The sequence below is a fragment of the Ochotona curzoniae genome, unplaced genomic scaffold, assembly GCF_017591425.1.
Source record: "Ochotona curzoniae isolate NIBS_2020 unplaced genomic scaffold, NIBS_Ocur_1.0 contig_3819, whole genome shotgun sequence".
Taxonomy (NCBI): domain Eukaryota; kingdom Metazoa; phylum Chordata; class Mammalia; order Lagomorpha; family Ochotonidae; genus Ochotona; species Ochotona curzoniae.
Window position 1 is genome coordinate 57,188,989 of NW_024466004.1, and position 22,896 is coordinate 57,211,884.

Sequence of the window (22,896 nt, forward strand, 5' to 3'; positions counted from 1 at the left end):
ATCTCTTCACCTTCTTCACCAAAGGAGGAAGGCAACTCTTCAAACTCTCCAAACTCTTTTCTTCCAAAGTGTCTTTGAAATTCTCTTAAAGTTGTCTCAGCTGAAAGAGAGTAATGGGTCCTGTTAGGAAGAGGTAGTTGTGGGGGTAGGGAGACTTGGGGTTAGTGATGTAGAAGTCACTGTTTTGAAGCCGGAGAGCCCTGGGTTTGAGCTCCGTCTCGTAGGAGCTGTGTGACTTTGGCAAACTCCTTGACTTCTCGGTCCCAGCTTCCATGAGGGTCACTGGCCTTGGAGCACTGCTGCAAGGAGCCTGTGAGAACAGGGATGTGACCTCTAGCTCAGAAGTTGGTGGGCACGCAAGAAGCCTGCTCCACCTCAGCTCCTATCTTCTAAATTGTGTGACCCTTTATGTCAAAAAAGAAAAGAAAAAAAATGCATTGGGCTAAACTCAATAGACCAACATCGTAATAGTGTCTCAACTGGCTATCCTCTACCCCAAGCACTGGCATCCATATGGGTGCTGATTTGTGTTCTGACCGTTCCACTTCCCAACCAGTTTTCTGCTTATGGCTTGGAAAAGCAGCAGAGGGTGGTTCAAAGCCTTGGGACCCTAGCCACATGAGAGACGTGGAAGTTCCTGGCTTTGGATTGGCTCAGTTTTAGCCAATGGAGAGTTGCAGTCACATGGAGAGTAAACTAGCAGATGGAAGATCTTTCGCTCTGTATCTCCTTCTCTTTGTAAATCTGACTTTCCAATAAAAATAAATAAATCTTTAAAAAGAAAGGAAATAAGCATAAATATTGGAAAAAAGAGTTGAAACTATACTTCTTGTCAAATGGTATCACTGACTACCTAGAAAACCCTGAAGTATCAAGTAACAATAGTCTATGAGAATTAGGAAGTTTAATGAGGTAGATAGAAAGAAGTAAATACATAAAAATCAAGCAGCTTTCCAAAATATTGGTAATTACTACTGAGGGAATATTAAAGTAAAATGAACCTATTCAACAGTAACAGAAAGACAACACATCTAGGAAAGTAATTACGAAGAAAAACGTAGATACTCTGAAGAGAGCTACAAAATGTTATGGAAAAGATACAGGAATCCGATTTTTAAAAGCTGGAGGGAATCCTGATTTAATAATACAAATGAAATTTCTTTCCACCTTATTCTATCATAATAACACAATCCTTCCACTGAATTTTATGGTAGGACGTGACAAAATGATGCAAGTTTCCTAACATCCCAAATAGTTCCTGGTGTACAACAGCATTCATTTTATGGACTATATAAAATAATACCTAGTAAAAACTTGGAAACAAAATATTTTCAGGAGGCTATGTGACCAGACTTAAAAGGCATCACCAAACTTGGATAATTACAAGTTATACTGTATGTGATAAGAATGTGACATTCAGAAGCTTATACACACAAAAGCTTACACACACACATGCGCAAATACACACCCTCAAATTTAATATCAAGATAAAGCTGGCATTTCAAGTCTCCAGTATGGATACTTCCAGTGTGGTTGAGTGTTGTAATGCTGGTTCACTCCTTGGAGAAACATAATTTTGATACCCATGTTGTACAAAATGCACTACAATGATCTTAGTTCAAAAGAAGCATCATTTTGAAAAGTGCATGTTATTTTGCATATGCCACTGGACTGTCCTGAGCCATTATAAAATGAAGAAGGAAAGACAGGAGGCAGAGAATGAATCCCACCCTTAACAATGGAGAGCTGGGCTTCAAGGCTCCCCCAGACTGAAGACACATTTTGCAGAAGGTGGTTCACCTTGGATTTTGGCTTGTAGCTCAGCTTGAAATCTTTCCCTTACACCTCTAATGGCTGCTTCTGTGGCTTCAGTCACAGCATTTTCTATTAATAATTCTCGGGCTTTTTCGAAACGTGGTAGGACAAGTTTGTCATAGTCAATTACCTGCAAAGAACATTTGAGAAAGTCAACCTAAGCACACAGTGCTGTATTAAACATCTCTCTCTTCCAAAAATATTAACATTTGCTTGAAATGTCTTTAGATTCCAAACTCACTAATTTTCAAATACTTTAATATACATTCAGCCATATTTTCATGTGTTTATCATGCTATATACACACACACATATATATGTACACACACATATATAATTTATGTATATATATATTTGGCTAAAATAGTAAACAAAAACATAACTATATACATTTTAATTCAATTTTGTATGTGTACTTTACATATAATAAAGGCATGCATTTTAAGTGTATGGTTTGATGTATGTAATATGTATAAATATGTAATATGTATAAATACACAATCAAGAAGGTAATTTTAAAAAAATATTTATTTTATTTTTATTAGAATACAGAGAGGAGGAGAGACAGAGAAGAAGGTTTTCCATCCACTTCACTCTCCAAGTGGATATTGATGTGAAGCCAGGAGCCCAGAGCCTCTTCTGGGTCTCCCATGTGGGTGCAGGGTCCCAAGGCTTTGGGCTATCCTTGACTGCTTTCCCAGGCCACAAGCAGAGAGCTGGATGGGAAGTGGGATTGCTGGGATTAGAACCAGTGCCAATATGGGATCCCCGTACATGCAAGGTGAGGACTTTAGCCGCTAGGCTACCCGCTGGACCAAAAAGGTAATTTTTGTATCACCTTCAAAAGTTCCCTTTTGTTCTCCTCATAGTCAATCTCTTTCTCTTTCTTCCCTTCCCCACTTTTTGTTCTTAGTCCCTGGTCACTGATTTTTACTTTCTGCCATTCTAGATTAGTCTTGCCTTCTCTAGAATTTCATACAGATGAAATAACACCTTGCAATCTTTTCTTTCAGCTCTCCTCCCTTAGCAAAAACACTTTTGTAATTCATCAGTGTTATTTCAAGTAACCTGCTGAGTAGCAGTCCATTGTATGGATATACCACAGTTGTTTTATTTATTAATTTATTTAGGATTTAATTATTCATTCGAAAGGCAATGTTAACGGGGTGAGGGGTGGGGAGCAATAGAAAGATAGATACAGAGAGAAAGAAGGCCCTTTCATCTGCTGGCTCACTCTTCGAGTGGCCATAATGGCCACAGCTAGGCCAGGTTTAGGTCAGGATTCGGGAACTCCATCCAATCTCCCATGTGGGTGGAGGGTTCCAAGCACTTGGGCCATCCTCTGTGTTCCTAGGCACATTTGCAGGGAGCTGGCTTGGAAGGGTGAAGTAGTCAGAACCTAAACTGATGCACACTCATATGGGTGGCTAGCAAGGCAGGCAGCAGCTTTACCCCAAATGCCATAGAGCTAGCTCGATAGCATTGTTTTTGTCCATTGATGAACATTTAAATTGGGTCTGGGTTTTGGTCATTATGAATAAAACAATGATGTGCATTTGCACAGATGTTTTATTTTTCTTTCAACATTTTACCCCAGAGTAGTTTTCAATGTTGAAAACAAAAATTGTGAGATCATAATATAGTTTCTATATACCCCTCACCCCTCTCCATCTGCATTTCCACTATTAACATTTCAAGTTAGTATGTTCATCATAGTTAATGAGCCACACAAATCTTCTCCTAATTTTAAAAATATGAACCCTTTTTATCCTGTACAGAAGTCTGTGAATGTGTGTTTCTGTTTATTTTGGGTAAATACCTGAGATGGAACTACTGTGCATATGGTAAACACATATTTTACTTTACAATAATCTTCCAACTATTTTCAAAGTGTTGAGACTATTCTACAGCACTACTGCTAATGTGTGAAATTTATGGGACATCTCTATTCCCAGCAACACCTGATTTTGTCCAACTTAAATTTTTACCATTCTAGTGGATAAGGAGAAACAATTAATCATAGTTGAAATTCACATCTCCCTACTCATTAATCATCTTGTGTTTATGAGCAACTCCCTTTAAAACTTGAATGATGAATTCAAGATGGCCAAATAGAAACATCCAGTATTCACTGTCTTCAACCCAGAGAAGACCCAACGCAGCAGGTGAATCACTTCATCTGCAGGTGATTGCTGCAGGGAAGGGCATCAAGCTCAAGAAGGGCAAAATGTGAGCATTGTAGGGCACAGACACCAGGGATGGCACCAGAGAGAGGGGCACAAAGCCTACCAGCTCTGTTTAGGGGTGGGGAGGGAATCCCTGGCGCAGGGGAAGGGGTTTGCATAAGAGCCTCTGTGGAGCTAGACCAATACCTGATATGGATATTCCTCATCAGAGGGGAACCCAGTCCCCACTCACCAGGAGCTTGTGGTATGGTCCCCTGGAGAACTCACTGTTATTCTGCTTCAGAGAAAGAACTCTCAGTATCTCCTCTGCACCACCCCCAGGGAATAGCCTGTGCCAGTGTGCTGCCATCTTGGGAAAGGAGACAGTGTTGGAGTCCATGTTGCCTGGGAGAAAGAAGCCCTGGTGTCTCTCCTTCTTGGGGTTGGGGGAAGCAGGGACTTTCCTGCACTCTCTGGCAAGGAAGCTGAGCCTCACAGGCCCAATGGGGACCAATAGGGCCAGGGTAATTGCAGCATCCCATCCTACACAATGCCGCAGGGCAAGCAGGTGCACAGCATCTGGGAGATTTGGCCTCAGAGATCCTAGAAATAGAGGAGCCTCTCCCCCACCTCTTTGCGAATCATTCTCTTCCCTACTGCCTTCTTTCTGCCTTCCATGCATTGCATCACTCTTGGAGCTATCACCTGTACCCACTGGGTCTCCAGGTCAATGTCAAGGACCCTGTGGTCCCACCCAGTTTGCTATGTGTGGCTTCTGCCCTTCTTCCCATGGTACCTGGCTCATCCAGCACATTACCAGCTTAGGGATCTAGCTCATGGTTTCTAGGCCCTGCCATACTCAGTGCAATGCTTTGAGCTCAAGCTCCTCTCACATGCATGTGGCCCAAGCTGTGTCCTTGCACTCTGGCCTGCAATTGTGGCCTGGGAGCTCTAATGCTGGCCCCTGCCCTTGCACCAGGAATCCTTTCCCCACCCCATATTGGGCTGGGAACTCCCTGGCTGGGATGTGCCCCAGGCAACTGCAAGCAGCCTACAGAACAGTCTCCTAGCCCCCACTAAAGCTATGGCCTGCTTTCATGGGTCCAGTCATTCCCACTATAGCATTTGGGGACCCTGCTGGTGCTGCCCAGCAAGGGCATTGCTCTTGGGTCTTTGGGGCCGTTGGAGCCTGGCCACACCTGTCCTCATAGTTCCAGTTCCTGACTTAGGTGGTGGCAGAAAGTCTGTGGGCTGGACTCACTTGTAGCATCAGCATGACCTGCTCACAATATCTGCTAAGTTCTGGCCTCTTCCCCTTACTCAGGGATCTCACCCACCACAGTGGGTTCCAGAAGCAACCACAGCTCCACTACCTATACCATTAACTTCAGAAAAAGAAGTATCCAACTGGAATGAAAGCCAAAGAAGCCTATCAGCCAGCACCCAAAAAATGTATCTTCAGGATAAAGCTTTCTACTCTACAAAAACCTTCTCTTAAAGGTGAAGGAAACAACTGATGCTCCAGAGTGTGAGAATCAGTATAGAAACTTAAAAACATGGAGTAACCAGGTAATACTGATATGGGACAGTCAGGAAGCTCATTCATAAACAAAGGAGCTAAGAGTTCACCAGCCTTGTACTGCTACAACTCCATCCCCCACCCTGCAGATGCAGCATACTCACATTCCAGGTGCACCTGAACACGCTCCATTAGGCAGATGATGCCATGATGAGCACGTGTCTGCCAAGCTCCCTGTGGCATTGCTGTGAAACCTTTGCAGAGGTTACCATACTCTCTAAATCTCATCCAAACTGCCCCCATTTGTGTATTCAACTGTGGTGCCATCCCTGACAGGATAAAGGGGGCAACCAAACTGGGATGGGAGCAGTTCTGTCTCATGAGGATGCCCATGTTCACTTTTACAAGGGTACCACCTGACTTTTAAAGAGACCCTGTTCCCGTTCTTGCACTTCATCTATGCTTTGAAGTTAGCAAAAAGAGATATTGAAAAAGAAATCAACAAAAATATTATAAATGAAGAATCCAAGAAGTCAAACTAAGAAAAAAATGCAGTGCAAAGCCTAAATCAAGCAGAAAGAATATTCAACTTTAAAGACAGATCTTCTGAAATATCTTAAACAGAATAAAAAAACTTGAAAAGGCAGAAGCAACATTCATGAGGTCTGAGATAACATTAAGCAAACCAGTATTTGAGTTTAAGGAGGCCCAGAAAGAATGAAAAAAGGAAAGATTTAGAAAAATGATTCCATAAACTAAGAGCTGAAAAGCTTCAATTTGAAATATGAGATGGAATCCAAATGCAAGGAACCCCTAGAACCCTAAGTAGACACAATCAGAAATGAATCCCATTTGGACACTTCATAGTCAAACTTTTAAAAGACAGAGTTCAAGAATGAGCAAAATCGAGAACACAGAGAATCAAGCGCTAAGTGGAAAGGTAGCCATAAAATGACTCAACAAAGTGGCTTAAATGTATGTAATAAATGCCTGCTGTTTTCCAAACTATTCTACACAAAATCCTGACTACGGTATTGAAACTTGTTGGTAGTTTCCATTCTTTATTAATAAATTTTATTATTTTATAAATTTAAAAAATGCAAGACAGAAATAATTCTAAAATTTATAATAGAAAAATGCCAGGGTCACTGTTAAAGAAACTCCTATGAGATTTACATCAGATTTTCAACAAGAAAAAGGAGTTGGCAGGAATGTGGAACAATAACATTCTTAAGACACTGTGAACAGGATTACAAATCAAGAAAACTAGTTTGGGCAACAATTTAGCACAATCAACACCAACTATGTCCCAGGAATTGCTTCCCTTGATATATCTCCCAAATGCACAAAAAAAATGTGTATGGGTGCACCAACAACTAGCAAGTATGTTTATAGTAGTCTTGTTCATAACACTCCCATCTGAAATCAGTCCAAGCTGTATTAACACTCAAATGCAGCTAAATAAATCATGATCAAACCAATGCAATACAGCAAAATAATTGACAGCTATATGTAACAACATAGGCTGACAGCACAATCATAGTGTTAAGTGAAAGAAATAGGCACAAGGTATATACATTGTTTAAGCCCATAAAGGTAAAAAATAGAAACGTGCAAGACTAACGTATGGTATTATGCTCCTGTGATAAAAATGGTCAGGCACAGAGTTAGACAGGGAGGGGCCACAAAACCACTCTTTAGGGCATGCAACTGACACCTGCCAATCACAAATGCCAATCATGAGCATCAAAGCCACACTGCCAACACACAGTCTTCAGCTTCAGGGATAAAAGCCCTGGAGTAGAAAGAAAGGATATTACATGTTTTTTCCTCCTCTCTTGGAAACTACTTTAAGAAACCCTGCTTTAGTGTCCTGTCTTTTGTCGTAATTCATTGCTTGTATGATGATAGAGAATCATGACAAGTTGGCTGCCACCAGTGAGAAAGCCATAAACGAAAAATATGGAAGCGAATGCCATCAAGTCAGGACAATGGCTGCCTCTGGGGTGGTGAGGCATTAGGAGGAGGCTTGTGAGGGCTGCTAGGATCCTGAGAGGTCACAGCACACAATAAAACATTAGGAGAAAACAGAGAAATGCTACTCCTGTGCTTACAAAAAAACCAGGTAACCTTTGGAATCATGCTTCCCACATCTGCACTGCATCAACTACATCTGCAACCCTCATCCTGTGCCATTCCTCCACTCACATGCAACACTTGAGAGCCACAGTGGCCTCCTAATGTCTCAGTCTTCCAATTCTTCATCAAAGCCTTTGACTCTGCCTTCAAATGATATCCTAAATAGACCTGCTTCCTTATGGCTCTCATTCTGGTCTAAGTCCAAAATAATCTCTACTTACTGAGAATGGAGACCATCGTCACCAGAGGAGGAGAAGAGGTAAAAAAAAAAAACCTTATAGGCTGGGGTGATGCAAGGATAGTCTTTGTGGATATCAAAATCATTAAGAGGAGGAATCCCAGTACCTAAAAAACTGTCACATAATGCAATGTAATAAAAAAAAAAAGATCACTAAGAATAAAATCAGGCATGTAGAGGAGAGGAAGGGATTCAAGAAACAGGAGATGAGCAAGACCATGAAAGTAATATGGTGCTGCTGTTGGGTGGACATGGCATTCAAATCCAAGATCCAGGGGGTAGTGTGGTCTGCAAGCAGCAGAGATAGCAAGAAGGAAGCTGATTGGAACAATGATCCCACTGACAGTGTAAATTGAACAAAACTTAGTACCAACACCACTCTAGAGGTAAGAAGCAAGGAGAGCTAGCTCAACAGATGAAAGGGAGGAAGAGGGCCCAGTGCATGGCTCAAAAGCTAAATCCTCACCTTGCAAGCATTCATGTTCCAGCTGCTCTAATTCCTACCAACCTCCTTGTTTGTGGCCTGGGAAAGCAGCAGAGGATGGCCCAAAGCCTTGGGACCCTGCAGCTGTGTGGGAGACCCAGCTAGCTCCTGGCTGCTAGCTTCAGATTGGTGCAGCATTGGCTGTTGTGGCCATTTGAGAAGTGAACCAGCAATTGGAAGATCTTTGTCTTTCCTTCTCTTTGCAAATTCTGATCTGACTTTCCAATAAAAATAAACAAATCTTAAGAGAAAAGGGACGTGGAAGAAAAGCAGGAAGGAGGAAAAGAAAGGCAGCTAAGGGGTCCAGTGGCGTGGCCTAGTGGCTAAAGTCCTCTCCTTGAACCCACTGGGATCCCATATGGGTGCCGGTTCTAATCCCGGCAGCTCCACTTCCCATCCAGCTCCCTGCTTCTGGCCTGGGAAAGCAGTCAAGGATGGCCCAAAGCCTTGGGACCCTGCACTTGTGTGGGATACCCAGAAGAAGTTCCTGGCTCCTGGCTTCGGATCGGCATAGCATTGGCCATTGCGCTCACTTGGGGAGTGAATCATCGGACGGAAGATCTTCCTCTCTGCCTCTCCTCCTCTCTGAATATCTGACTTTCCAAGAAATAAATAAATCTTAAAAAAAAGAAAAAAGAAAAAAGAAAGGCAGCTAAGAAGCAAGTGGTTACCCTTCCTTTATAATGTTCTGCAATCAAGTTGCCAAGTGTGGTCTTCCCAGAATACTGTGGTCCATACAAAAGCACCTTGCACGGTGGTGTAGGCATGGGTGGAAGAAGATAGGGCCGTGGATTTAATGAAAATGCTTTCAATGCTTCTTCTGATGAAAGGCAGTATATTTTACCTAGAAAACTTTAAGAAAAAGTGCCAAAATAATGAACAACTGACAAGATGGAAGGGGACGTTTTACAATGAAGTTCCAAAATCGTACTTACCTTACAGAAAAATCTGGTAATCCTGGGTATATGTTTCCTTCCTTTAAAGCGACGGGACATGCCCGGCCCCACCTGCTCCTCTGCCATCTGTATCTCGGTGCCAGCATTTTATAGGAGGCAAGGATGCGGAGCAGCTCCTCCTGTGGGTCACAGATGCTCGGTTAACTGCTGCGCAAAGGTCTGGCTGAGATGAACAAGCTCACACATTTCACTTCTTACTTGACCTGCTTTTACCACTTCAATACCCATTTCAAAAGTAAACGTTTGTTTCCGCCCCCCTGCCCCCCGCCCCACTGCTTAAGTGTTGCAATTGCAACACTGTGGTCTTGTTCTAGAAACGGTAAGACTGGTTTCCATGGATATTAGAAAGTTTTGTCCAAAATTATTGGGCATTTTATTTTCTTTTTATTTTTTTTTTTTTAGATTTTTATTTTTATTATTTTGTTATTGGAAAGGCGGATATACAGAGAGGAGAGACAGAGAGGAAGATCTTCCATCCGATGATTCACTCCCCAAGTGAGCACAACGGGTCGATACTACGCCGATCCGAAGCCAGGAGCCTCTTCCGGGTCTCCCACGCGGGTGCAGGTTCCCAAAGCTTTGGGCCGTCCTCGACTGCTTTCCCGGGCCAGAAGCAGGGAGCTGGAAGGGAAGTGGGGCTGCCGGGATTAGAACCGGCGCCCATATGGGATCCCGGGCGTGCAAGGCGAGGACCTTTAACCACTTGCGCCACCGCGCCGGGCCCGCATTTTATTTTCTTTTTAAAAAATATTTATTTATTTTACTTGGATGTCAGAGTTATAGAGGAAAGGGGGGGCGGAGAGACAGAGGTGAGAAGGAGGGAGGGAAGAAGTGGAGCAGCAGGGATGCCAAGTGGCGACCACAGGGTGTGCCAGCACAATAGGTGGAGGATTAGCTTACTACACCATGGCATGGGCTCCCCTAGCAGTTATCACATCCATTTACCTCAGAGCCAGAAGCACAGTAGTTACTTTAAAAGTTAGTTGAATGACTGAAGCAATGAATGAGTGTCTAATGAAGTTGAACAATTCTATGTTTTGCTCTCATTGGGGCTACGAAAATTTTAAACAGATCTTGGGTTTCTTTTTTGTTTTCCTTATTCTATGGTTCATTGTTTTTTCCTTGTCTCAATATTTTTGTTGTATTTAGTGTCTGAAAGGAGATTGTGCCAATACATACAATTTCTTCCCAAAGACATATCCATGTTTATAGAAGGCGTCCTGGAAGCCTTTTTAAACCTTGAAAGGATGTCAGGATCACGAGATAGACTGAAAAGGCGGGCTTTGTGAAGGTGAGCCCTCACTCACATTTTCTATTGTGTCAGCTTCTTCCTCTGCACTCTGCAGCTTGGTGATGATGGCTGCTCTTGTTAGGTTGAGATGTTTAAGCCGTTCCAAGACGGTCTAAAGGGAAAAGAAAGACGTTTCAACACAGGTCTGAGGTGATGACAGAATCGCAAGACATGATGGGCTCATGATTTCTGCGTCTTCTCAGATCCTAGACAGAGATTTTTTTCCCCTGAATCTCCCCAGCTTCTGGTGGGATGTCGGCACCTTCTTTGTATTTCTGGGTTTGCAAGCCAGTCTTTCAAAAAAAGCGCATGGAAAATGGAAGACAGGACAACTTAGTTTGTGCAAAATATTTAGATGTTCAGGCACAGTGTTTCCCCCATGATTTCTCTGAATTCCTCACATCAGCACATCACTCCAAGCTCTGTGATCACACAGCAACCTTCCCAACTGGCATCTGAGTTTCTTCTAATCTGCATTGGATTATTGCCCGCCTTAATCCAGCATGGTCTCATTTCAGCTTGACTATACATGCTAAGATCCCATTCCCACAGAAGTTCACTATCATAGGTATGGCACTTTGACTTCAACATACCTTCTGCGGACGCATTTTGACTCACAGTGAGCCATCCATTGGCTTCTAATACTCACTACCCTGGGGTGGAGGCATCTCTCACTGCCCTGATCAACTCCAAAAGCCAATAACTAGTTCTGCTACTAATTGGATTCTCCTTCTGTCTTTTCTTTGCACTGCAGACTGAGTAATCTTTCCTAAACAGAAATATGATCATTCTTGTGTCCTGTTTGTTGCCTGCTCCCTACTGACGAGGCCTCAGTACACGAGGTACAACTCTAACTGGGTGATAGTCTGCACCCCCTACCACCCTTACCCCCATCCTGCTGCACTAAAGTCTCACATTCCATCCCACAAATCCTTGTGCATTTTCTTGTCTCTGAACCATTGTTTATACACAGACCAATCCTACAACATGGGACACTGAACCCTTCTTCTAACGATTGCTTAATCTTTTTGTTTTTGATTGCTTAATCTTCAAGTTCCTATTTAAAAATAGTTTGAGAGAGTTAGCCCTCCTAACCAGACTAGGTTTTATCCTTTTGCCCAAATCCCTTTAATCTTGTAAGCCCTTCCTGACTACAACACAATCTATTTTTTAATTTATATCCCTCTCTATATCTGAAGACCACACGAAGGCAGGCATCCAAGTCTGTATTGGCCTTATTCCTGGCTATAACCCCAGAGCTTGTCATGATGCCCAACACCTGTCAGATACTTATGCAAGAGTTACTGCACTTCTGTGTTACCTTATTCATTCTTGCCAAGTATCTTTGAGTTTAAGTTTTCTGCATCCTTACCAACATTATTGCCTTTCACTGTTGTTTTTTATCTTCCTTGTCATTATTTTGGTTTGGCCATCTTAGCAGGTGTGAAATGGTATCTCATGACAGTCTACATTCTTGTTTCCTTATTGGTTAACGGTGTTAAGTGTATTACCATGTGCTTAGAGGATGGTGATTGTTTTCACTTTTTGTTGAGATACTTGTTATCTGAAGATTTTCAAATTCAAATGCAGTTTTAATATGGAAAGAACCAAATAAATAGACCACATTTTTAAGTGCCAGAACTCATTTTTTTTTTTCCAAAATGAAGGATGTCAAAATGTCAATCAATGTTTTGGAACTATTTTGGAAATACAATGCAAGTACGACACTGCCAATCATGGCCTTGCACTCACCATGAAGAGCTCCTCAGGGGGCTTGTTTCCTTCAAGCTCAATGAGATACTGCGGGTTGTGCTCAGCCATGACTTCCTGCAGAGAATAGAAAAGAGGCCTTCTAATCCAGGATCACTGAGAAAGTCGAACACAAGATCAGATTCTTGACGAAGTATCTAAAGTTCAGCTGCCTATCTGATCAACATATTGTTCTCAGTGCTCAAGAGACTGACAAAAGCCCACACTCATCTTCTTACTATGAATTCTAGTCTGATTTTTTCATTTTTTTATATATACTGAAGTCTTAAAATCTTTTCCAGTACACAATATTTCGGGGCATTTGTCTACCTGTCTCTATTGATAAGTTCTACTATCTGGTTTGAGATCACAGTAGAGTTTGATTGTCACTTAAGTCATAGACGGCCTTCATTTAGAAAAACATATATATTTTTATTATTTCAAGATACACTTTTCTTATAGAAAACTAAAAAATAGAAAATGCTATTTGTTTTCCTCTCATCATTATTTCCATGAATTTTTTTTACATGTTCAAGATCATCTTGTACAACAACTGAGCCAATTTTTTTGTTGTTACTTAATATTGTAATTAGTCATCATATCCTTTACTTTAACAAGATCATTGTCAGTATGACATTTTGAAGGTTTGATAAAATTACATAGTGTGGTTATGGTATGATGTACATTCCTCTATTGTATGGCATTTAGGTAAGTTAAAAATATTTTGTGAGTTGTTATCAAGCATTTATTTTTATAAAAATATTTTTAATAATTATCTTCTTCAGTCATTACTAAAGTCACTTGTATTAACTGCAAGCAGAGAGTGAATGCAGACCGTGCATAGAAGCAGTTAATAGGACCCTTTCCTGTCCTTCCCCTCCACCCTTCCAGCCAGGTGTGTCTTTCTTCACCACTCTCCTCACTGATACAAATGTATGCACACATACAAGAGAACACTGAGTAAGCATTTTCTTGCTATATCCTGATAGAGCGGACCCACAGGCCAGACTTCCAGGAGCAGGTGTTACTATCAGCAAGCATTGCTGGTTGACTTTCTAGCAAACCTCCTAGCAGCAGTGGAGGAGAACATTCATTTCTTCCTGTCGCCACAGACAATTTCAGGTTTTAAATTTCTGAAGTGCATTTTTGTTTGGACAGTTTCTTAAGTTAGAGACTGTAAAGGCTTTAATAAAAATTATTTCTTAACATAAAACTTTCAACTGCTCCCTATAAATGAATTGCTCCAATGGCTCTTTGAAAAACTCAGTTCATGTGTCACTTTTTAGAGAGTTCCTTTTCCGAATCCAATGACATGGAGGCTGGAGAAAACAGCCTTTGGGGTGCAGACCTTCCTAACAACTACCCACCATGCTCAAGAGGAGAATTGGATTAGAGAGAGATGCTGACACATGAATTAGGTCATCATGGTAAACAAAACACAAAGACAGGCATTTCCATTGTCAGCAACACATCGCGTTCTTACTTCCAAAGGCTGAAGAATCATTTCCTTATAGAGTTGAACAGTGTTCTCAATATTTTCCAAATAATCCTCTGGCCTCTGCACTAGGTGTTGAAGAATTTCAGCCACCATCTGCATTTCAGCAATAAAGGCCTACATGGAAGATATTTTAAATAATTTTAGGTGAATGATTTTATTCAATTTACATTCTTCCTTATACACACTTGCCATTCTGGCAGGAGAAGTAGGGGAGGAGGGGGTTAGAGACTGAAGGTTTTTTTTCTTTCTTTCTTATTTAAGAGTGAGAGATTACACACTCATAAGGCAGTTTTTATCAATAAAGTTTCAAACTGACCTGGACGATTACCAACTTCTTTTTGCTCCCAATAATGAGGGGAGAACAGGGAAGGAATGTCACATTTGTAGATGTAGAAGAGAGAAACCAGATTTTCTCTAGCCACTTGTTTGGTCACCCTTAGTTCATGCATGGACTCGTTGAGCACCTGCTACGTGTGAAACACTGTCTTAAGGAGTTGAGATACAACAGGAAACAAACTGACTAGCACTCTGGCCCCCCAGAACTCACCTTACAGAGCCTAAACAGATACACAAACAAACAAACACATTAGGTGGCACCAAAAAACAGGAAGACATTAAGCAGGAGATAGGGGATGGAGAGTGATGGGGAAGGTGCTGCTTCCTGTTATGAACAGGCTCTCTGTGTAAGTGGCAGGTGAGTGGAACCCAGAAGGAAATGGGGGCAAAGCCATACCAGGTTCTAGAGAAAGCACACTGCCAGGCCGAAGGAACAGGACAGTCAAGTGAAGGTTCTTGGCCAGTGGTCTGGTTTTCTGAATCATGTTTAACACTACCTTATACATTCTCTCTAGTTTTTATCAGTGTGATATATATTTTATAAAATTTGAAAATGTTCCATTTTATCTATATAAACTACTTAATAATCTGCTTTGGGGCAATGAACTTTAAATTGCAATTGATTTAAATTTAGCTACTCATTTACTGCTATTGGTCCTCATGTTTTATAGTGTAGCTTTAGCGTAATTCTCACTCTTTTTTTTTTAATAGTTTATTTATTTATTGGAAAGGTAGATTTACAGAGGGAAGGCGAGACAGAGAGAAAGATGCTCTGTCTGCTGTTCACTCCCCAGGTGGCCGATATGGCTGGAGCTGAGCCGAGCCAAAGCCAGGAGCTTCTTCTATGTCTGTCACGCGGGTGCAGGGTCCCAAGGCTTTGGGTCGTCTTCAGCTGTTCTCCCAGACCACAAGTGAGCTGGATGGGAAATGGAGCAGCTGGGACACAAAACACAGCCTGTATGGGATCCCGACATGTTCAAGGCAAGGCTTTAGCCACTAGGCTCTCATGCCAAGTCCTTCAGTCTTCTTGATTACATCCTTACCTGACTCCTGGGATTAAGTGAGTTGTGACCCCTGTATCTTACCAGAGGAGGGTTCTTCAAAAACTTGGTAGAAAAATTGAGTTAAAGGTAAGTTAATCTTAGTGCAAAAAATGTTTTGAAGTCCATGCATTCAAAGGGTCTTCAAAAAGTTCATGAAAATCATGCACTATGGGGGTCAGTGTGTGGTGGCCCAGCAAGCTAATCCACTGGCCTCTGGTGGACATCTCCTATGGGTGCCAGTTCTTGTTCTGGCTGATCCACTTCCGATACAGCTCTCTTCTTATGGCCTGGGAGAGCAATGAAGAATGGCTCAAGTCCTAGGGACCCTGCACCCATGTGGGAAACCCCGATGGAGTCCCTGGCTGTTGGCTTCAGATCAGTTCAGCTCTGGCCATTGTGGCCATTTGAGGAGTAAACCAGAGGATGGAAGAACTTTTTTTTTTTTTTTAATCTCTCCTCTCTCTGTAAAAATATGCTTTTAGTAAAAACAAATCTTTAAAAAAACTGTGTGCTATAAAAACAACTATGCATGAATCTCAAATATTTTATACCAAAATAAACATTTTACCTTCCATTTTTGCCATAATTTTAAAACAGCATTTCATTAAAAGGACTGCATAGACTTTGAGATGGTTGTTTTATTCATACACCAAGAGGACATACCTTATTTTTTTTTCTATGAGGCTTTCATTTTCAAAATAAAAAAGTATTATTTATTTGAGTGACAGAGAGAAATCTATTTTCATCATTCCCCAGTTGTCCCCAACAGCCACGGCTGGGTCAGGACCAAGCCAGAACTTGCAACTCATTCTAGGCTTCCCATTTGCACGGCAGACACTCCCATCACTTGAGCCATCACCTGTTGCCTCATAGGCTGTACACTGGCAGGGAGCTGGAGTCTGGGGCAGAGCCTGGCACGCAAACCAAGCATGATAGGGCAGGCCATCATTCCAAATGGCCTCTTAACCACTGCACCAAATGCCCATCCTGAGTTTCCTTAAAAGAAATATCTAGAATTGATGCTGGTTATTATCCAATGTTCGCTTTCTGTAGGTAAAATTATTATATATTTCTAAAATGAATTTTATATGTAATATCTTTTAAAATAAAAGGACACATGTCAAAGACATATATAACCCATCAATGAGGGAACAAGCAGGCTAGTAAAATAAAAGTATTTATAATCTCTGAAATAAGGCTATTTATTGCCTTACAGGGCAATAAGACTGTGACCTATTGGGGCAGTGTTGTCTTTTCTACTGGAAAAAATAATCTGCAATGCCTCCATCTGTAAGTTAATATTCAATTTTATGGAGTCTAGGCCCTAAGAGAAACAGTCCATCACAGACACATTTCACTGGAGCACGGACTGGTAAACTGTGGCCAGGGCACCCCAGAGGACCAAATGTGGCCCATCACTTGTTAACAGAGTTGGTACTATTTTGTCTTTATATCACAGCAGAAGATTCTTTCCATGTATCATGTTTATTAGATTTACTTTAGGATTATTCTATCTATCTATCTAGTTTTTTATGTGGTCTTCAGGAATGTGCTAGCTTTGTAGGTTGAACTATGGTGGTGCTACTTTCTCTCTGTATCACTCTTTGTCTTTTACTGTTCTTCCCTAACTTCTTATTCTAGCTTGTGTAGAGTTCAACACATGGTAGGTCACCAAAAGCTGTTGCCATGGAAGGAGGTATAATCGCTTCTGGAATGTAGAGGGACTACAATCTACAATTAAACTCGTCTCAAGATTGTACTCTTAATAGTTTTTGGAGACAGGATTTTTTTCGTTTGTTTATTTCCCCCAAGTGTAATAAAAATTTAAAGAAAATTACGAGAATGTGGGATCCTTATGTGGAATGGCCTGGTGGGCTGTTACCTCTTCTTCTTCTTGCTCCTCTTCCTCTTCGCCCTCATCTTCTGTTTTTCCTTCTTTGTGTAATTCCTTCTTCTTTTTCCTGCGACTCTCAATAACTGCAGGATCCCAGTGGTCTCTAGTGTACACATACCCTGTACCACTGTGCTGTCTCTGCCCAGATATTCTTTGGCATAGATCATAGTCAGGGCACTAAAACAAAACAAAACAAAACAAAACAACAATATTAAATTACTTTAAATACTCTGAATAGGTGTCTAATTCCTGTTCAAAGTTCATGAAATATATAAACAGATGAAAGAAAAGGCTTCTTAAAAGCTTAGACAAGTGCAACTTGATGACTGGCAGGTGTTGTCAGGTCTCACTCCACGCCCAGGGAGGAAAACGAAGAGATTTTTAGGTTCTGTCAATGTCCCACTGAGCTGGAATCAAAATGCAGGTGAAAGCGGGGACTGGGCACTTTAAGAAGTATCCTAGGGATTCTGATCCCTTCACATATCCCACTTGGAGAAACAAAGGAAGCAAGCATCTTGAGAACCTCTCTTGCTCATTTTCTAATTTCTTTGTGTGTGTGTGTGTGTGTGTGTGTGTGTGTGTGTGTGTGTGTGTGTGTGCATGTGTAAGAGAGATACATCTTACCTTGTTGGCTCATTTTCCAAATGCCTGCAACAGTCAGGGCTGGACCAGGCTGAAGCCGGGAGCTGGGAACACACCCCAGATCTCCATGTAGGTGGTATGGATAGGAACCCAAGCATTTGAAGTGTCACCTGCTGCTTCCTGGGGTGCACACTGGCAGAGCAGAGCTGGGACTGAAACCCCGGCAGGAGATGGGATTCAGGCATCCATGTGACTTGAAGTGTCTGCTTCTGCTGAGGACTTAGGCCTCTGGCCATTAGTTGTGGTGGGGACTACTGATCATACCATGCTAACCTCCTCAAGGCCACCCGTCTCAGCTGACCCTGATGCTCCTCTGAGTCCCAACACTTTAGGGGAAGAACTGTCTAATTTACTCAGTTGTCATAAACCCTTTGGGAATCCAGGTAGGGGATGAACACAAAAGTTCCACATTGATTTTCACGTGAATGTAGGTATCACCTCTCTAAATTCTTATCCCATTCTTAGAAAAAGCAACAATCATCTTTGTAAAGAGAAAACTGAAGTTTTAACCAAATTGTAATAGTCAATAAAAGAGAGAATTAGGAATAGGACTCCAGCATTAGCTCTTAATTGGAGTAGGAGTATTCTTTATTATCCATTTATCCGAGTCCTTTTGTTGGTTTTTTTTATTGATTACATTGCATTATGTGACACAGTTTTAAAAAATATGGAATGCTTCACGAATTTGCATGTCATCCTTGTGCAGGGGCCATGCTAATCTCTGTATCATTCCAATTTTAGTATATGTGCTGCTGAAGCGAGCACTGTTGGTTCTTTCTTTTTATTTAATTGGTAAACTTCTTAGTGCTCACGAATGACAGTTTTGTATGCTAGTTGATGTTTAGATAAGTAAGACATGTTTTTTGCCTTCTGGTAGGACAGAAGAGTCTAGGAGAAAAATGGACGACTGTCTTCTAGAGAGATGAGTAATATCATAGAAGACAGCAACAGGAGTGGTCTTCAGGGAAGCATTTAACTGTTCCGTGGTTAGTGAAGTATGATGGAGAGAAACAAGAGAGAGGGAGGGAGAGTGGAGGAGAGCAAGAGTGACCGTGAGAGACAGATACTGAGCTTGTCAGGCCAATTTCTGGAAATGATGCCTGAACAAACTTTCAAAGAATGCGTGTGTAAAGCCTGGTGACGAGGCGAGGAAGTGCTTCATGTGGATGGAGCTGCAGGTGTGAAAGAACAGAAGCAGGAGCTTGCAGGACACAGATGCATGTCATCACTTAAACAATTCTGAGGACACTCCTTGAATGGAACTACTATCAAAAATAAAGGGAATGAAATCCCGTCTTTTGCAACAAAATGGATACAACTAGGGACCATCAGGCCTAGTGAAATAAGACAGTCTCCAAAAGACAAATCTCACACATTGCCCCTGATTTGTGGTAACTAATATACAGAGTACAAAAAAAGGCAGATGAGTGATTTTGACATTTTGAGAATTGATTATTTTTATAGCCTTGTCCATCCCCCTAGGGAACACTGTAAATTTTTAAATTTAGTGGAGAAGCAAGCTTGTGATTATTAAGTCATTTAAGCAATTATAGAAATTCAATTTACAATAAGAATAAGAGGAGGAGGATGAGTGGGAATAAGGGAGGGAGGAAGAATTGGGTGAAAACTATTGTTATGCAGCTAACAGTGTATATATGAACTATCTGGACCTTTGTTCCCTTTATATAGATAAAAAAAATAAAACAACAACAACAAGGGTTTACTGTATTAGAAAGAACAAACAATAGCCTTACCTTAATATTGATTATGACATCAGGCTTGAACCTTAAATTTTTAATTAATTCTATTTGCTGCAAAGTAGTCATGGCATCCTGTGAAAGTGTTGGGATTTCAGTGATAATATAACCTGTAGAGTAAAACATAATTCTAAAAGCTTTAGTAAAATTAACATGGATTTGTTATCACTTTGTAAGAGTCAATAAATTGATTATTAATGACGAAGGCAGGTCAATAAAACTGTGTGTCAGGTTTTCAATTTTTTTTTAATAATCTTACTTAGTTGCTTGGGGTACAAAGGGTCAAGGGCTACAGGAAAGTGGGTAATACCATTGTTTCCACATTAATATAATTATTTTTTTCCCTGTATCTGGGCTTAGGGGAGAAACAAAGGGAAAAGCCCCACCCAGACTCCCACCCATCCCATGTCCCCGATGTGAGGCACGCTCCGAGGGTCCTGCTCAAGCAGTTTTGACAGTTCAACAGGTCTGAATTGCTGCCAATCTCGCAGTTTCAATTTCGATGAAACCTATTCAGAATCCACTGGTTGACATAGACTCTTCATGGCTGGGGTTCTGAATCAGCAGCTCAGTTGGAGGGATCTCCAAAGAAATTTCATCTGAGATGATCCCAAGCCTGATTCTTGTTTGAATTTGCCAGTACAGGGTCCGGCACCGCCTGTCGCCCCAATCAGTTTATGCACATGCTGGTCGTTGCAATTGCTGGGTCAGGTTCTGTTTCCAGCCCTGTCTTCGACTTGAACCAATGAGTGTTGCAGTCCAGCTCGATCCTACCAACTTCATACTCAGTCCTCACACAAAGCAGAGGAAGCTGCAGCCTAGTTGGGTGACTCCCCATAACCCCTACCAGGCCTGCTCCCTATCCTGGTTCCCATGCTTGCCAATATGAACTGCAGGCTTGTTCAGTCTGTCCCACATCCCATTTACCTCTCATACTTGTCAATGGGCATTGAAGCCTAGTTCAACCCAACCAACCTACTATCCAGCCCATACACATACTGGCAGGTGCCTTCTGTCTAGCCACCCTTGCGCCTGTCCTGGTTTTGGTGCTATCCAGTGGGATTTTAGTACTGGTGGAACTCTAAGTCTGGATTTGCTGCAAGTCTGCTGTTGGTGAGCTGTTTGAGTTCTAGTGGTTGCTCCAAGCCCAGGTTTGTCCCAAATTTGCAGTTGGTGTTTAGTTCAGAATGAACTGAGGAAGTGTCTCAAAGTGCAGACTGTCTCTGCAAGCTTCTATATGGAGTCATCACAGTTTTAAATTTCTTGGTCACAGTCACAGGCGTGTGGACGGGTACCACAGGAATGGTTGGGTGGACCCATAGTCACTAATGCACAATGCACAGCCCACAGAGCCCAGCCCAGGGATTAGACAAGCTGCACACTGGGCTGGGCTGCCTATTGCTTAGGTGGATTTCCAACCCCAGCCTGCCACAATCTCTACTACAGGTGAAGCTAGTTGGGCCAGAGCTGCAAACAACTGGGGTCACAAGTGTCTTCCTGGTACTGGGATGGGACTAGAGGCTCTGTCCACAGGCATTGCTTAAGTTCACTCAGTGTTATGCTTTGCCAGCTGGCACTGATTTTTAACACAAGATTTTCCTGTGCTCATTTGCCTATCCCATTCCTGGTGATCAGAGTCTTGGGGGTGCATGTCAGGCCTACGTGTGGCTGCTGCTGATGTATGTGAACCACCAGTCTGTCTCACTAAGGCGCATGCTTCTGCCTACTGCCAGGGTGGGTCTGCAGGCTCTGTCTGGGAACTCTGGAGGGTAGATAGGGTCTTCTGTATTTTACCTGGTGCCGTGTCACCATGGTGGGACCTGCACTAACCTCAAAATTAAGTCTTTGGCTTACTATCCTCTGTGGGCTGAAGCCTTACTCTGTCCATTCGAGGCTCGGGGAGGGATGGAGAAGACAAATCCATGGTTGTCCAGGTTGATACTAAGCTAGACTGTCCTGAGACTCTATGCTACAGGGCGTTGTGTTTTTTCAGGGGTGGGTAAATGCAGGTGACAGGGCAAGCACTTTGACTTTGTCTAGGGGTATTAGCCTGGAGGAAGGTCCAGGCTGGTGCTGTATTTCACTGTGGTTGGCTTGCTACTGGGTTTATTCCCTCTCCCCCCTCCAAGTGGGAAGCATGACTCTCCATGCTGTGCTTCTTGGAGCTGGGGCCGGGGTGATACAGGCAATTTTTTATTCTCGGTTTCGTTCAGTGCATATTTACTTATATCACAACCAGGCACCTGCTTTCCTTAGCTCTTGTCCAGGTGGTATGAGATATGCACAGCTGCTCAAGTTGGTGTCTGTGAAGAAACTATTGCTGGAGTGTTTTATTCAGCTTTAATCTTGCTCTAGCTCCAGACCAGTGGGTTTTAATGCAAGATTTTGAAAAGTTCCCCAATGCAGTTTCTACTATATGAGTAATATTTAGTCCACTCCATTCTGTGACCAAAGAAAAACATTCATTTGTTGAGTGTAGGATCAAGAATGTGCACTATTATTCAAAAGTGTATTAAAATACACCTCCTTTGTCCAACTCCATGTCTGTGTGAAACTGTTTTCTTTATATGCTTCAATGGAAGCAATGTGTTTATGGGAGGAGGTGTGGGATTGACAGTCTTGCCATTGCAGATGTGGAGTGGAATAATTTGCACTCTACACCCAATTCTAGAAAGATCTCAGGGCCATTGCTTAGCAAACAAATCAGAGTTTCTGAGCCCACTGTCCAATCTCTTCCCCTCCCAGAGACACATGTGAGATGGAAACCTGGTGACACAGAGCAGAGGAGAAGGCATTTCCACCTTCCATAAAGCTGATGGTGGCAGGCTACTGCTTTCAGATGCAAGTGGTAGACATCACAGACATCAGGTAAATTTTCTATTTTTCTTCCTGTTGTTGATTTTTTAAAACATTTATTTATTTATTGGAAAGTCAGATATACAGAGAGGAGGAGAGACAGAGAGGAAGATCTTCTGTCCGATGATTTACTCCCCAAGTGAGCGCAATGGCCAATGCTATGCCGATCCGAAGCCAGGATCCAGGAACTTCTTCCGGGTTTCCCACGTGGGTGTAGGGTCCCAGGGCTTTGGGCCGTCCTTGACTGCTTTCCCAGGCCAGAAGCAGGGAGCTGGATGGGAAGTGGAGCTGCCGGGATTAGAATCAGTGCCCATATGGGATCCCAGCGGGTTCAATGAGAGGACTTTAGCCGCTAGGCCATGCCGCCGGGTCCTGTTGATTTTGTTTTATGGCTTTCCATTTAAGCGGAGTATATTAACTGTGTAGTGGAGATTATCACATCCAAAAGTGAGGGTACAATGCAGTATGCATCTCTATTTCCAGATCAAAGATGGACTCCCAATGAAATTGTCAA

The 22,896-nt window shown here is 42.2% G+C and overlaps 1 protein-coding gene and 1 non-coding gene across 2 annotated transcripts in view; both read right to left on the minus strand.

Annotated features, from left to right (window-relative positions):
• AK9 (adenylate kinase 9) overlaps positions 1–22,896 on the minus strand; it is an 81,736-nt gene that overhangs the window by 51,406 nt on the left and 7,434 nt on the right. The window contains exons 5-13 of the mRNA XM_040983525.1: positions 19,524–19,636; positions 17,116–17,304; positions 13,840–13,968; positions 12,360–12,434; positions 10,624–10,719; positions 9,296–9,435; positions 9,032–9,212; positions 1,801–1,945; positions 11–100 (exon numbers count right to left, since the gene is read on the minus strand). Of these exons, the coding sequence (XP_040839459.1) occupies positions 11–100; positions 1,801–1,945; positions 9,032–9,212; positions 9,296–9,435; positions 10,624–10,719; positions 12,360–12,434; positions 13,840–13,968; positions 17,116–17,304; positions 19,524–19,636 (1,158 nt within the window). The remainder of the gene's footprint in view (positions 1–10; positions 101–1,800; positions 1,946–9,031; positions 9,213–9,295; positions 9,436–10,623; positions 10,720–12,359; positions 12,435–13,839; positions 13,969–17,115; positions 17,305–19,523; positions 19,637–22,896) is intronic.
• Positions 18,431–18,534, minus strand: LOC121158881. The gene has a single exon (XR_005884253.1). It is a non-coding gene; the product is annotated as a U6 spliceosomal RNA (small nuclear RNA).